General features: G+C 39.7%; 1 protein-coding gene across 1 annotated transcript; it reads left to right on the top strand.

Annotated features, from left to right (window-relative positions):
• Window positions 1-3114: 3114 nt before the first annotated feature.
• Window positions 3115-11527, top strand: slc35b2 (solute carrier family 35 member B2). Its single transcript, XM_030721434.1, has 4 exons — window positions 3115-3391; window positions 5411-5598; window positions 5695-5855; window positions 9659-11527. The coding sequence occupies exons 1-4, from the start codon at window positions 3372-3374 to the stop codon at window positions 10589-10591; spliced, it is 1302 nt and encodes a 433-aa protein (XP_030577294.1). The 5' UTR covers window positions 3115-3371; the 3' UTR covers window positions 10592-11527.
• Window positions 11528-14696: the final 3169 nt, after the last annotated feature.

Here is a 14696-nt window from a genome sequence, read left to right as displayed (position 1 = left end):
ATTGTGAATACAGTCATGGTTCCTATTTCTGTCAGGACATGATAAAAATAATTTGGTCTTAAAAATCAGGTGAATACAGCTTCAGATGAACTACAGAATGTGCATATTACACTGTCATTATTTATTAGCCAAAGTGCAGAAGCAGTGTGTGAAAAATACAGCCTTGGTGCTTTAGGAATTAAGAGGGTAAGTATCAGCGAGGTGTTGATAAATAATTAGTAACTGATCATCAGCAAGTCAAGAGCAACTCAATAAAAGCAGAGGTTTTGGCAGTTTGCTGGTCTGGACCATTCATTCATTCACAATAACAAGGAAGAAAGAAATCAGAAATTATCGCAGGATAATTTGAGCTTTTGTGCAGCCACAGGACCAGGACACCTCGCAGTCGTTGAGTTTAACATGAACTCCTCTGTATACCAAAGTATTCTAGAGTCAAACGTGAGGCCATCTGTCTGATAGCTAAAGCTTGGCTGAATTGGGTCGTGCATTAGGACAATGATCCCAAGCACAGCAGCAAATCTACAATGAGTGGTTGATAAAGAACAGAATGAATGTGCTGGAACCGAACAAAGTCCAGACCTCACCTTGACTGAAATACTGAGGTGCAACCTTAAGAGAGTTGTGTGTAAATGAATGTCCACAAACCTCAATGAACAGAAGCAACATTGTAAAGAAGAGCAGGTGAAAATTCCTGCACAGCAATGTGAGATACTGATAAAGTCATATGGAAAATGAAATGGTTCTACAAGCTATTGAACTATGGGGTGTAATTAGCTTTTCACAGTGTAAAGTGTCATGTTGTTCATCAGAAGTAATATTTAGCTCATTTAAAACGTGATTAAAAACTGGATATTTTTTAATGTCCTGATTTTTAAAACCTTAGAATTGAAAGAGGGTGTACTTTATTTTTTTTACCATGACTCTATATCTGATATGTGCACATGCACAAACTCAACTGTCCCACAACTCACAAGTATGTAAAACATGTACAGAGACAGGTGACGCAGAGATATTTTTACCTGCAACATAAGTGAAAGTAAAAGGTGAAATGACGGAATAAGGATTGTGGCCTTGTTTTAGTTTTTTTTTTTTAGTTTTTTTGTTTATTTGTTTACAGGAATGCTCCTAATGACAAAGGCCTTTTCTTTGAAAAAAACAGCTGACTGGAAACAAGATCTGTTTGTGTTTTCCTGTAAGTGACTTCTTCCTTATGGGTCCTACAACACGACTGCTGGGGCAACCATGGAAATTCCAGTTGGCTGGATCTGTTTTTCAAACACATATCCACCTCAGAACAGGTTCAGTTCATGTTCATACAGGTATATTGACCTGAGTAACTCCCTGGTAATTACAAAATGACTTTCCTTTGACCAGGTAAAGTGTTGTGTGTTTTTTTTCACGGCAGCAGATTTATCTTTAGCTTTCCAGGTCGAATTAGCTTTGTGGCTGAAAGTCTAGCTTAAGTGTTAAATGGTATACAACAGTTAATGTTACTGGTTTATCTAACATTTCCATATAGATGACACAGTTATGTTGCATATGCACAAACAGAACTTAAGGCAACAGCTACCAAACTGTCAAACCTCTGTGGTCAGAACTAGAACAGAGTTATGAAACTATACCAGCCTACTTCCCTATTCAAGTGCAGTCTGGAAAGCTGATACTGCAGTGTTATATACAGTAAAGTGTTGCAAAAGATTTAAAAAAAAAAAAAAAAAGGTGTATTCATGTATTCCATCCAAGAGGTTCCTTCTCAAGCAAAAACAACTATGATTATAGTCTGTGTAATACGCTTGAAATGGCAAATCAATTTTCTCATCAAGTCTGACTTTAATACTCCTGGAAATAACATAATTCCTACTTGAATGCTGGAATTTCCATTCTTGCAGAGCCCCACCCTCTATAAGTCTAGTGAAGCTAGGGAATGGCAAAATATAGCTCACATGGGTTATTATTAAATGAAATAGATCAGCTGTTACTATCTGGTATCTTGCACTGCAATTTTACTGTAATATCTTGGCTTAGTTAGCCATTAACTGCAGTGTTGATTTTTATTTTTTATTATGGAATGTTTTTGTTCTCATTTGTAGCCAGGAGGAAGCAAAGGCAAGACAAACTTTAGAGTATTTATTACCTAAAAGGTGTAGTGGAACAAGTGCTCACATTCCTTGTGTGAAGATAAATAGATTTCCTGACTGTTAACCTGTTTTAGACATTAGTCTGGGGTGGGGCAGGTTCTGTGGTGTCACTGCAGAAACAGCTCAGATGTGCTTTGCAGCAACAATGACAGGAGTCCATTTAGATGCTCACTCAGTGGCGTGAAGGGAGTCATCGTCATTAAGCGTATCATGTTATTATTTGCTTTACTGCGCACATGTTGATTGTTTAACTGGCAGAGGCGGGTCTCGTTTGGGATGCCTCATGCATAAGCAGAGTTGGCTTTCCAGCACAGCTGAACCTCCTTCAAAGATGCATTGAGCAGACTTTTTAGTTCTCTGGGCCACAAGCTGAAACCTGCTGATCTAGTGATTGTGTTGTTCTTTATACTTTATCTGTGTTTCTGGAGTCCAGAGCTCTTCAGATCTTTGATCTGTAACACTGAGTCACAGGTTATAGTGATGATTTCTTATTTGCAGGAAATACGTTAAGATACAAGAAATGAGCTATTGCCTATTGTTAAATATATAAAATGGAATAAGAAGGTTAAAGTTAAATTAATGTGTATATTACTTTAATTTTGCAGCTGGTAATTGTTTCTGATTATTTATATACTACTGAGTGGCTTTGTCTATATTTATACAGCATAATGAATTTTAAAATATGAAAAATCTTAAGCAAGTCCATCTTTAAAATGAATGACTAAATGTACTTCCACTGCTGTCTCCGTCCATCCAGTGGTGGAGAGGATTGGGAAAGAAAGAATACTCAAGTCTAATGGCATTAGTTCCCTCCGATGCCCCCTGTCTGCACGCACTTTTGCCCAACAGCTCTTGAATTACCTTTGTGCAGTAAATGAAACCCTCTCCCTTGTACAGTGTATGAAACGCATTGTTTGCATTGCAGTTCCTCCTCCACACCGACAGGGGTCGCGCAGCCGGAAGGCGCTGGTGTCGCTCTCCCGCAGCCTTTGGTGATGCTGCTGAGTAAAGAGGAGGGGGCCTTTCCTGCTTAAGTGGGCACATCGGCTATTAAGGACAAGTCGAAGACCTCACAGCTAAACGCGGCTAGCCTGAAAGAACATAAGCACCTTATTATTTAGACATTTTTTTAACCTGTTGGATCCACGCGGCTTCATGGTGTGTCACAGCGGGGCCTCTTGATTCCGTCGGCGTGTGTGCGGCGCCGGGTGTCGGCCACGGAGTGCGGGAAAAATGCCTTCTTTCTCGCGGAGGTAACATTTTCAGACACAAGAGGAGCTAACTGGGAAAATGTGTCATTCTGAAGATGAGTTTGAGGTGTGGGCTCGTCCCGCTCGTCGTGACCGTTACTTATCGTTCAGGAGTGCGGACCCGGTGTTGGGTTACACTAATTTAGCAAACCCAGAACTACTACAGGTCCGACCTAAACGCATTTTATTTGGCAGCTTTTACCAGAAATGCCTTGGTTCAGTTTTATAGATAGAGTCCGTTATTTCCGTATAGGCTGTTTATTCGATAGTGGGTGTGTCTGTCTGCAGGAAAATATATTTCATAACTTAATCTACTGCTGCCACGCCATCAGATTGGTTATAAATTTAACTAAGCCAAGAATGATCGTTATTAACGTATGCATGTGTTACGTGTTTAATAAATCCTATCAAATATTGGAAAAATGGCTCAACAGATCTTAGGAACTGTTGCAAACTAGTGTTTTTTCAGTCTGCACTTATGTGTTTACTTTCCCTACAGCCACACCACCCCCTCCAGCAACTTGGGAGCAACAGTTGCATCATTGTGTAACGAAGGCCTGTTGCTCCAGTTGCAGTGCACATTATCTGCTGTCATATATGCACACACCAGTCTATGACAAGTGCTCATTTTCTCCTACTGGCTCTCTCTCTGTGTGTCCGTGGAATAGCAGCCTGTAGATTGGCTTTCCCAGTCAGCACAGTGCATTCCTCCATGTAATAAGCTTCTTGTTAAGAGCCCAGGTCTTGCAGCAGTGGGCTATTGGCTGACCAGGGCGCTGCAGAGTCCCCACACAAAGAAGCTCTCTGTTAGCCAGGCTCACAGGCCCTCCTGGGAGGAGGCCCTGCTCACTCCAAATGGGATACATCTCAGTGCCCTGTCAGCAAGGAACACACCTTTTCATAGGAATCTTGAGTTTCACCACAGTCATCTGTAACACTTAAGGTGTTTGTGGGAATGGGCGATGAAGCTCAACTAATTTCTTCAGGGCTCGGTTAACAACTTGGTTGTTTTAACTGATTCCATATCCCCCAGTGCCCACACGCTGTACCTATTGCTAGATTATGCTATGTGTGATGCTTCATTATTATTTAGCTTGTAAAACAGTTGTAAGGTTCATTTTGTGACTCTGGAGGAGGTTTTCTGGGAGAGCTATCCTAGTTATGCATTTAAACCATTTTTTGAAAGGCTACAAACTAAGTTTGAAAGACCATAAGTAAAGTTTATAGTGCTTTTCGGGACAAAGAACAGTCTGGTAAGCTGCTTTTTAAAGGATGCCACAGAGTCAGTGGTGCGAAGAGAGAGAGCAGTAAGCTGTTCTATAGTTTTGGAGCTGAGGTTTGGAAAGCAGAATCCCCTTCAATTTTCAGTAGAAGGCCCCTGACTGAGGGCCTGATAATCCAATTTGGAGAATGGGGTTGAAGCAGTTCCCTAATGTAGAAGGAGGGCCGATCAGGAATGAATCTAATGAAAGATATCAAGTTGCATTAAGAGAAGTGTAGGATCTGTGAAAAGTTTAAAGTGGCTGTAAGCTCATCCGGCTGATGGAGCTTATGTCACAGTAAGGCGTCCGTTAAAAGTTCACAAGAATTGTTACTTCTCCTACAGTATCTGTCAAAGTTTAATCAAACCTACACACGGTGATCACCCAATGGGTCTTACATCAAAATGTGCTCAAGGGCAAGTTCACATTTGTTGTTTTACAGTTTCCATTTTCACAAGAATCGCTACTCCTCATAGAGGATTGGTTAGATTTTAGTGAAGTGAGTGATAAGGAAATGACATTGTGAAATCCAGCTGAAGTGCTCACAAATTAGGTTTTATTTCAGCTATTTAATTTAGCTGACACAAACAACCTTTTAATTAAGTTCGTTTCATACTTATCAGCCTTGATATAATGGAAAGTAATGTAAACTGTATTGTTTATGTGTAAGCTGAAATTGCCAGGAAACAGACAATGTCACACTTAGAATGATGCTGTTTCTGTTATGTAGCCTGATGGTCCATGTTATGTCACCCTATAGGGTTTGGCCTGCACTCGTGTTGCTCCTGTTCCCTTCCGCTGTGGCTGCAGAAGAGCCTTCGCTGCTGGATGGCTGGCACGATGTCTGGCTCTTCCGCTTTCTCGTCAACATGCTGGGATACTCCACCATCATCATCCCTGGCTACCTCCTCATTAGCTATTTCAAGCGCACCAATTATGTAGAAACAGGTTTGGGCTTACGAGATTCTGCCTTCTTATTATTAAATGCACGACAGCTGAGTAATTGAAACTTGTTTCTCATTTATCTTTCTCTCTTTTGTTTAGGTAGTGGGATTTGCTATCCTCTCATAAAGACCTGTGTGTTTGGAAACGAGGGCAAGACCAGTCTGTTGGATGATGTGTCTACAGGAAGCAGGAATGAGCCTGATTCGGGTGCATCACTCAAACAGGCACTCAAGTTGATCTTTTGTGCTGCCGGACTTCAGGTGTGGTATCTTCTCAAAACCTTTATTCATTAAAAACATATGCTAATAATCTTCCCATCCAAAAAATGTATTAATCCATGCAAATTACTTACAAGGTGTGTAGGTTGTAAAATTAACAAAAAAAATATTGAATTAAAAAAAGTGGTAACCAGTGGTAACCCTGCACCTGTGTCTTGCTCTCACATCTAAAGACATGCTTGTTAGGTTAACTGGTGATTCTAAGTTAGCTGTAGGTGTGAATGGTTGTCTGTCTCTGTGTTCCCTCGCCCAGTGACAGCTCAGATAAGAAAGAAGAAACAGGATGTTTCCTATTTTTAAATAGAAGAAATTGAGTCTCTTTCAAGAGCTGTGTTCCTGAGCAGATTTTTGGAATGAGTGGTGACTGAGAGCATGTTGGTCACTCTGGCAAAGTCACAAAAATGTACAGAATGACAACTGGCACTTCAGCACCCTATGTATCTGAGCTTCCAACAGGTTCCTCTTTAGTGAAAGGCACATAACATCACTTCAGGTTTTCAAAAGAGCACTTGAAGGACTCTAAATTGTGAGAAGTTTCTAGTCTGAAAAAAAATCAAGATTGAAATGTTTGGCCTCAATTCTAAGTCTGGAGAAACCAGGCCCTGCTCATCACCTGCACAGTACCGCAGTACCGCCCCATCAGTGAAGCCGGGTGGCAGCAGATTCATGCTGTGGCAGTGGTTTTCAGTGTCACAGAGAGGGAGATCAATCACAGTTTCAGGGAAAACTGAACATCAAAGAGAAAACCTGCTACAGAGCATTCAGCACCTCAGACTGAGCTCAAGGTTCACCTTCCAACATGACAGTGGCCCTCATTTATTTATCCTGTGCAAAAATCAAGTTCACGCACAATATCACCATCAGATTTATGACATGAAAACTGACCAATTTTGTCCTGACTGCCAAGCGTATGTTAGTAAATCAAACTTATTCTAAATCAACAGACTTTTGTGCTTGCTGTCTATAATCTGCATAATGTCTGCATTCAGTCACCCCTTTTTCTTTATATAAGGAAACACATTTATGTGGAGGTGAAGTGGAGAGAGTGGTGACAATGTAAGAGAGAAGCCTGGGCCAGTAAAGCAAAAAAGAACAAAGTGACTGGAGAAACTTAAACAATAGTGTCCGAGGAGGAAGCAAGTGCTTTATTATTATTAAGACAAGCTTGCTGTCATTTAATCATACACATGACCAGACTTCTAAATTTGTTCATAAAGTATGAACAAATTCAGGTACAAAATTATTGATAAATCAGTGATTTGTGCAATTTACAGACAGATTAATGTGTATGCACTAATAATAAGTGAGGGCCAGTAACTCAGATCTCATAGTTAGGACAGCACTGGAGCAGTTTTGGGACTTCTGAGTGTTCTTGAGTGATATGGCCAGATTGCCACCTTAAACACAAACAAATATCTCTGGAGAGGCCTGAAATGTCTGACAGTCCCCATTTTCTCTCAAAATGTAAATGAGTCCACCCACCACTTTAATCACACTCTGGATCTTGTTCTGACATATGGCATAGAAACTGAAGACTTAACAGTATTTTCTGAAAACCCGCTCCTGTCTGAGCATTTCTTCATAACATTTCCATTTATTTTAATGGATTACACAGCAGTAGGAAATAAATTTTATTACAGTAGAAGTCTTTCTGAAAGTGCTGTAACTAAGTTCAAGGATATAATTCCCCCATTATTGTCCTCTTCAGTGCCATGTGCTGCGGAGCAGCTACCTAAACTCTACTCCCACAGAGGTAGATTATCTTGTCAGTAGTTTTACATTTTTATTGCGTACGACTCTGGATACTGTGGCTCCTCTGAAAAAGAAAGCTTCAGATCAGAAGTGTTTTACTCCATGGTATAACTCACAAATGCACAGCTTAAAGCAGATAACCCATAAGCTGGAGACGAAATGGTGTCTCACTAATTTAGAAGATGCTCATTTAGCCTGGAAAAAAGAGTTTGTTACTCTATTTTTTTTAAAAAGCCCTCCGTAAAGCTAGGACATCTTACTATTCATCACTGATTGAAGAAAAAAAACTTTGAACTGAGTATTCCTTTAACTTTAACTAGTAATGACTTCATGAATTTCTTCACAAATACAATTTTAAATATTAGTCATAAAAAAATTTTTTACTCATAACTATCTCACAGATGTATCTTTGTTTACATCTACTTTCAGTACTGCTGATATTTATTTAGACGCTTTCACTCTGATTGATCTTTCTGAGTTAACTTCAGTAGTTACTTCCTCCAAACCATCAACAGGTCTTTTAGGCCCCATTCTTACCATTAATTTTTGCTTCGTTCTTAAATATGACCAAGCTATTTTTATTTCACTGGCTATGTACCACAGGCTTTTAAGGTGGCAATAATTAAACCATTACTTAAAAAGCCATTACTTGACCCAGCTGTCTTAGCTAATTATAGGGCAATCTCCAACCTTTTTGACACTCTAAGGTTAATTATGGAGTTCCACAGAGTTCTGGGCTAGGACCATATCTGTTTACACTATACATGCTTCCCTTTGGTAGTATTAGTAGAAAGCATTGCATACAGTTTCGTTGTTATGCCGATGATACCCAGATTTATCTATCCATGAAGCCAGATGACACACATCAATTAGTTAAACTGCAGGAATGTCTTAAAGCCATAAAGGCCTGGATGACCTCTAATTTCCTGCTTCTAAATTCAGATAAAACTGAAGTTATTGCACTTGGCCATACAAATCTTTTGGATTGCATTGTCTTTGCCTCCAGTAACACTATGAGGAGTCATTTTTCACCAGGATATGTCCTTCAATGGACATCTTAAACAAATATGTAGGACTGCTTTCTTGCATTTCTGCAATATCTCTAAAATTGGAAACATGATGCTGAAAAGCTAATGCATGCATTTATTACTTCTAGGGTGGACTATTGTAATTCATTACTATCAGGCTGTCCTAAAAGCCTGAGCCTAGTTCTGCCGGAGGTTTCTTCCTGTTAAGAGTTTGTCCTGTCACCAAGTGATTGCTCATAGGGGGTTGTTTTGATTGTTGGGTTTTCTCTGTAATTATTGTATGGTCTTTCCTTAGAATATGAAGCGCCTTGAGGCAACTGTTAGATGATCTACAGCTAAGAATGGCAGAAAATATCCAAAAGTTGTTCAAAATGTAATAGCAAAGATGCCCAAAATGCTTTAGCTAAGTATTTAGTAATGTTTGAATACTTCAGTTTTTTTCTGTCTCTATATAGGCATTTATAATGGGGAAAATTAGGGATTTAATCTGTTTCAGCATTTGGCTGTAACAAAGTTAAATGTGAAAAAGTAAAGTGTTTGAAGGCTACCTGATTGCACTAAATATAACTGGTTGCCACAAGAATGACTGATTATTGGGGGTTGGTGTAGTAGTGTAATTCCTGCTTTCAAACCTACACTGTCAGAAATTGGGGTCAAAAGTTGCAGTTCTCACTCTATAGCAGTCAGAGTAAGCTGAAAGTATCCACTTCAATGCGGCCAGAATGAAGATACCTACTTAAAGTGTGGGAAGTATTAGTTTTATTTCGTTTTAAATACAGTGTTAAAGTAACACATCATTAAAAGCAGACAGTGTGCAAATGTCATGAGTGGTATATTAGAACAGACTTGCAGTAAGTCTGAATTTACAGTAACATAAAAATACCCAAAAGAATGCTGAACCACCCAACAAAATTCATTTAATACTGTTATTTAATAAAATAAACTCAGTAATAACTCAGTGTCAAGAATAAACTTCTTTTTTTTTTTTTTTTTTTTAAATCTTAGGCTTCATATCTGACATGGGGAGTCCTCCAGGAGAGGGTGATGACTCGTTCATACGGAGCCACGACTCCAGAGGAGGAGGGTGAGAAATTCAAGGATTCGCAGTTCTTGGTCTTCATGAACCGTATCCTTGCTCTGACTGTGTCGGGCCTCTGGTGCATCTTGTTCAAGCAACCTCGCCATGGAGCACCCATGTACAAGTACTCTTTTGCCTCGCTCTCCAACATTCTGAGCAGCTGGTGCCAGTATGAAGCCCTCAAGTACATCAGTTTCCCCACTCAAGTCTTGGCCAAGGCCTCCAAAGTCATTCCTGTCATGCTCATGGGCAAGATTGTCTCGCGTAAAAGCTACGAATACTGGGAGTACTTCACTGCTGTTCTGATCTCAGTCGGCGTCAGCATGTTTCTGCTCTCCAGCACGACCAGCAAGCATCCATCCACCGTCACCACTTTCAGCGGGGTCATCATCCTCATCGGCTACATCGTCTTCGACAGCTTTACCTCCAACTGGCAGGACAACCTGTTCAAGTACAAGATGTCATCTGTGCAGATGATGTTTGGAGTCAACCTGTTCTCCTGTCTCTTCACCGTCGGTTCGCTGCTGGAGCAGGGTGCCTTCTTTGAGTCGCTGGGCTTCATGACCCGTCACTCTGAGTTTGCCTTTCATGCGGTGTTGCTGTCCGTGTGCTCGGCATGTGGCCAGCTATTCATTTTCTACACTATCAACCAGTTTGGTGCTGCCATCTTCACCATCATTATGACCCTGCGACAGGCTTTTGCCATTCTCCTCTCGTGTTTCCTTTATGGTCACACTGTTACCTTAATAGGTGGCTTTGGTGTCGCTATAGTCTTCCTGGCACTTTTCCTACGCGTGTATGCACGTAGCCGCATGAAGTCAGGTCGGCGGGCAGTACAGCCGCTCGCACAGAAGGTGTAGCACTCCAAAGTCACACCAAACTGGGAACTAAGACCACGTTTTCTGTGGTGCTATTTGTCTTTTTGTGTGCATCTTTCTTTATTTTTGTTTTTACTGTTCTATTCTTTTTTTTTTTTTTTTTGTTAGCAACGGTACAGAAAGGGATTCTGCAGTTTTAAGTCCTACACCAAGGATCCCCAAGGGGTCTATGTGATTTGTCAGGTCAGAGAAGCTTTGAGTGCCTGCAAACTGCCTCTTCAGCTCTTTACTATTTTCTTCTTAAACCTCCATATGAGGGTCATGCAGCCAGTTTAGGGTTTTTGTGACCGTGAAAAATGTTTAATGGCTAAGCATTGTTTCTCGAGCATTAATGGTATTGTCCCTTTTTTTAACTTTATTCAGGCTGATGATGCTATTTGTTGGGTTATCCTTCAGTCGCTGCAGCCAGATGTTTATCTCACAGTCTTTTATGTTGGAGAGCAGAGGCCTTTATGTGTCTTATGATGGAGTTATAGTTTCATTTACTTTAAGGTATATTAACAGAGGCTAGCATCAGTTCACTGAGGTAAACAACATTTTGGGTCCTAAAAGAATCAGATGCTGCTGTGGATTATTTTAGATTTTTTTCCACATTATGTTTTACTTAATGTTTTAAACTTTGGGCAAAAAAAACATGTAAATATATAAATATATATCTTAAATCACTTTTTTCAAGCCAACTTGTTAGATGTGTACTTTTGTAAAAGGACTGCTTTGATGTGAATGTTTGGAGGAACAGTGAATGGATGATTCTGATGCCTCATTGCTGTCACATATGATGTGAAGATACTGTAGACCCAGGGGTCAGTTTGCAGAACAGAATGCATACAAGGGAAATGCAATGTAACTGGTACCTTGTTTTTATCATTCTATTTCCTCTGGTAACTGGATTAATATTAAAATAATAACTTAATACTATGAACTGTTTTGCAGTAATGTTTCTGTTGTTTTTATTGGATCAGAGTGGACTGAAAAGAAGCTAGTAATATCAGACTACCAAAGAGTTCTTGGACAACACCTATTTTGGTAAAAAAAAAAATGTCTACACTCCAGATTCTCAAGATACTTGATGTGACGAGTACATATAAAATTCAAGAGTCCTGTCCTTTCCTGTTTCCACTCCCTTATAACAGGCTACGTACCACAGGCTTTTAAGGTGGTAATTAAACCATTGCTTAAAAAGCCTTTTCTTGACCCAGCTGTCACAATTATAAGCTGGTTTCTAACCTTCATTTTATTTTAAAAAAAAATCTTGAAAGAGGAGATGGAAAACATCTGCAGATGAGTAGTTTATGTGAAGAGTTTCAGTCAGGATTTAGTGAGTCATAGCACAAAAACAGAATTAGTGAAAGTTACAAATCATCACCCTCTTAAAATAATGGCCCAAGTCATTTTTTTTTCAGGTTTTTCAGAAAAGACAAAAAAGGAATCAAATATATCAAAAATATGATTTAGGAAAAAATAGAATTTTCGTTAAAAAATGACTCAAGCCATTATTTTGAGAGGGTGACGAAATTATCATCTTACGGCCTCTGACAGTGGACTTATTTCTGCACCTGTCCTGTTGACCACAATACTTTACTACAGGGATTAGAACACACTGTTGGTATTAAAGGAAATGTGCTGCAATGATTTGAATCATATCTATCTGATACATTCCAAATGGAGAGCCTTTACACAGAATTATTCACAGGGTTCCACAGTGGTGGGACCAATACTTTTTACCCCTCAGCCTAAAAAGGCTGATGGGGTATTGTCATCACCCTGTCGGGTGGGCGGCCAGCTTTCAACTTTGAACAGGATAACTTGAGAACGATGATGTGACCTGGGATTTTGAAATTGATACCATAGATGCATCTGCCTTGCATGAGTTTGAATCTCAAACCTCAAGGTCAGAGGTCAGGTTTTTGAAAGTCTTGTGAACGTGATAACTCGTTAACAATGTGACCTGGGATTTTCAAATTGATACCATAGGTGAATCTACTAAAACTAGGACAAGTTTGAACATAGGCTTCTCATACTGAGAGCTGCATCTACTGATGATCTCTGACACTTTGGAATTTGGAAATCTTGATACAACTCATACATTTTTTTTTTATTTTGCTGCTTTCTTGATGTAGTAGAATATGTAGCTATACCAGTTGCAGGTTTTTTTGTTAAATGACATTCAAAAATATTCCCAATTTGCGTAGAGTGAATTTTCATAATGATAATAACCCTTCTGCTATCAGATTGCTGTGATCTTATGGATTTTTAGGCCAGGGCACAATTTGATAGAAGTGTTAAAAGATGTTCCACGCTTATGGTTTCAATTTAGATTTAGACCTTTTATGTGAACATGTTTCAAAGGACTGACTCAAATGGGGCATATATTTAAGTGTTTAATTTTTTATTTGTTGCCAGTTTACAAGTAAGAAGAGTTGATGTGTTTTTTGTCATAACAGGCAATGAACTATCATCACTGTTTGGTCATTTATTTTGTCGTAACAATGAAGGTAAGAATACATTGAGATTATGAGAGCATTCATACATTAAGGCTAATAAATTATGTTCACTTCTGGTGACCCGGCAGGCAGGTGCAGCATTTGTGGCTGCTGCACCAAATAAAATCTGGGGTTTTAAGTAATTGTGAAGGTTACTTAGTTTTGCCAATAAAAAATTAGCAAAACAAGCTTTTTTTAGGCCTATTAAAATAACAGTACACATTTCCCAGTGGGGTTGGAAGAACATATTTTTATGTTCCTGCAAGCACTAATTAACATGTCAGTTACAGTCAACAGTATATTTAAAATCTTGAACACCTGCCGAAAGATTTGAAAGAAACTATCATAAAAATCACTGCTTGGTCATTTAAAGTCCACAAAGCACTGTGGTGCCAGTTATTGCACATAGACTGATAATACACATCGGATCCCGTATGCCAGGAACCTTCATTATTTTTCAACCTGAAAACATTTCTTCAGGATGCTTTTCTTATGAAGAAGGCCATGCTGCATGTTTGAGGTAAAATATGACGCAGCTAGTAAACCAGTCATTTGTCTTCATTTTATGACCACCCATCAAAAACAGCATCAAAAAGCTGTTTCACTTACAAACATCCAGGCCTTTTGGAATGGATAAAATATAGACGCACATACGTAGACGCATTGAGCACTGAATTGTATGTCAACATCGCCTCCATATTTGATATGGCAAAAAAACAGGTGCCTCACTCTAGTGCTGTGTGAAGTTGTTCTAGATGTCTTAGTACCATATTATCTTGACAGAGCACCTTTCTCTTGGACTGCAGGCTTACTTGTAGTTCCTAAAATTTCTAAAAGTTGAATGGGAGGCAGAGCCTTTAGCTTTCAGGCCCCTCTTCTGTGGAACCAGCTCCCAATTTGGGTTCAGGAGACAGACACCCTCTCTATTCTTAATCTTAGACTCAAAACTTTCTTTTTTGATGAAGCTTATAGTTAGGGTTGACTCAGGTGACCCTGAACCCTCCCTTAGTTACACTGGAACAAGAATCTGGCTCTCTCTAGTTTGCTTTTTTCCTGTCTCTCTGCTCTCTTCCTTTTCCCCTCACCTTCAACCATTTGCACTTAATGGCCGCCCCTGCCTGAGCCTGATTCTGCTGGAGGTTTCTTCCTGTTCAAAAAGGGAGTTCTTCCTTGCCACAATTACCAAGTGCTTCCTTATACAGGGTCATCTGATTGTTTGGGTTTTCTCTCTAATATTGTAGGGTCTTTACCTTACAACATAAATGCCTTGAGGCAACTGATGTTGTGAAGTCATGCTATATAAATAAAATGTTCTTACTCAGTACGCATGGTTCAGACCATACCCCTCTCCAAAATTTGCTTTTTTGTAAACAACACACCTAGAAAGGTTTGTGACGTCATTTTGTACGGTTGCAACGCGATTACCAAGCAGCACCTCCTCTCATTTCTCAGTGTGCACATACGTGACAGCTTTCCTCGCCTCCTCTCCTCGAGTCTTCCACCAGAGAATGTGAGCAGAGGAGGCGAGGAAGAGGAGTCAAAATGAAGTCCTTGCTTTGGAGCCATCATTTTAAAACAGTGCTTCTCAAACGGTGGGGACAACC

This window comes from Archocentrus centrarchus, chromosome 24 (genome assembly GCF_007364275.1).
Source record: "Archocentrus centrarchus isolate MPI-CPG fArcCen1 chromosome 24, fArcCen1, whole genome shotgun sequence".
In the NCBI taxonomy this organism is placed as follows: domain Eukaryota; kingdom Metazoa; phylum Chordata; class Actinopteri; order Cichliformes; family Cichlidae; genus Archocentrus; species Archocentrus centrarchus.
The sequence above is the reverse complement of the archived record's forward strand: the minus strand, read 5'-3'. Positions and strand labels throughout refer to the sequence as shown.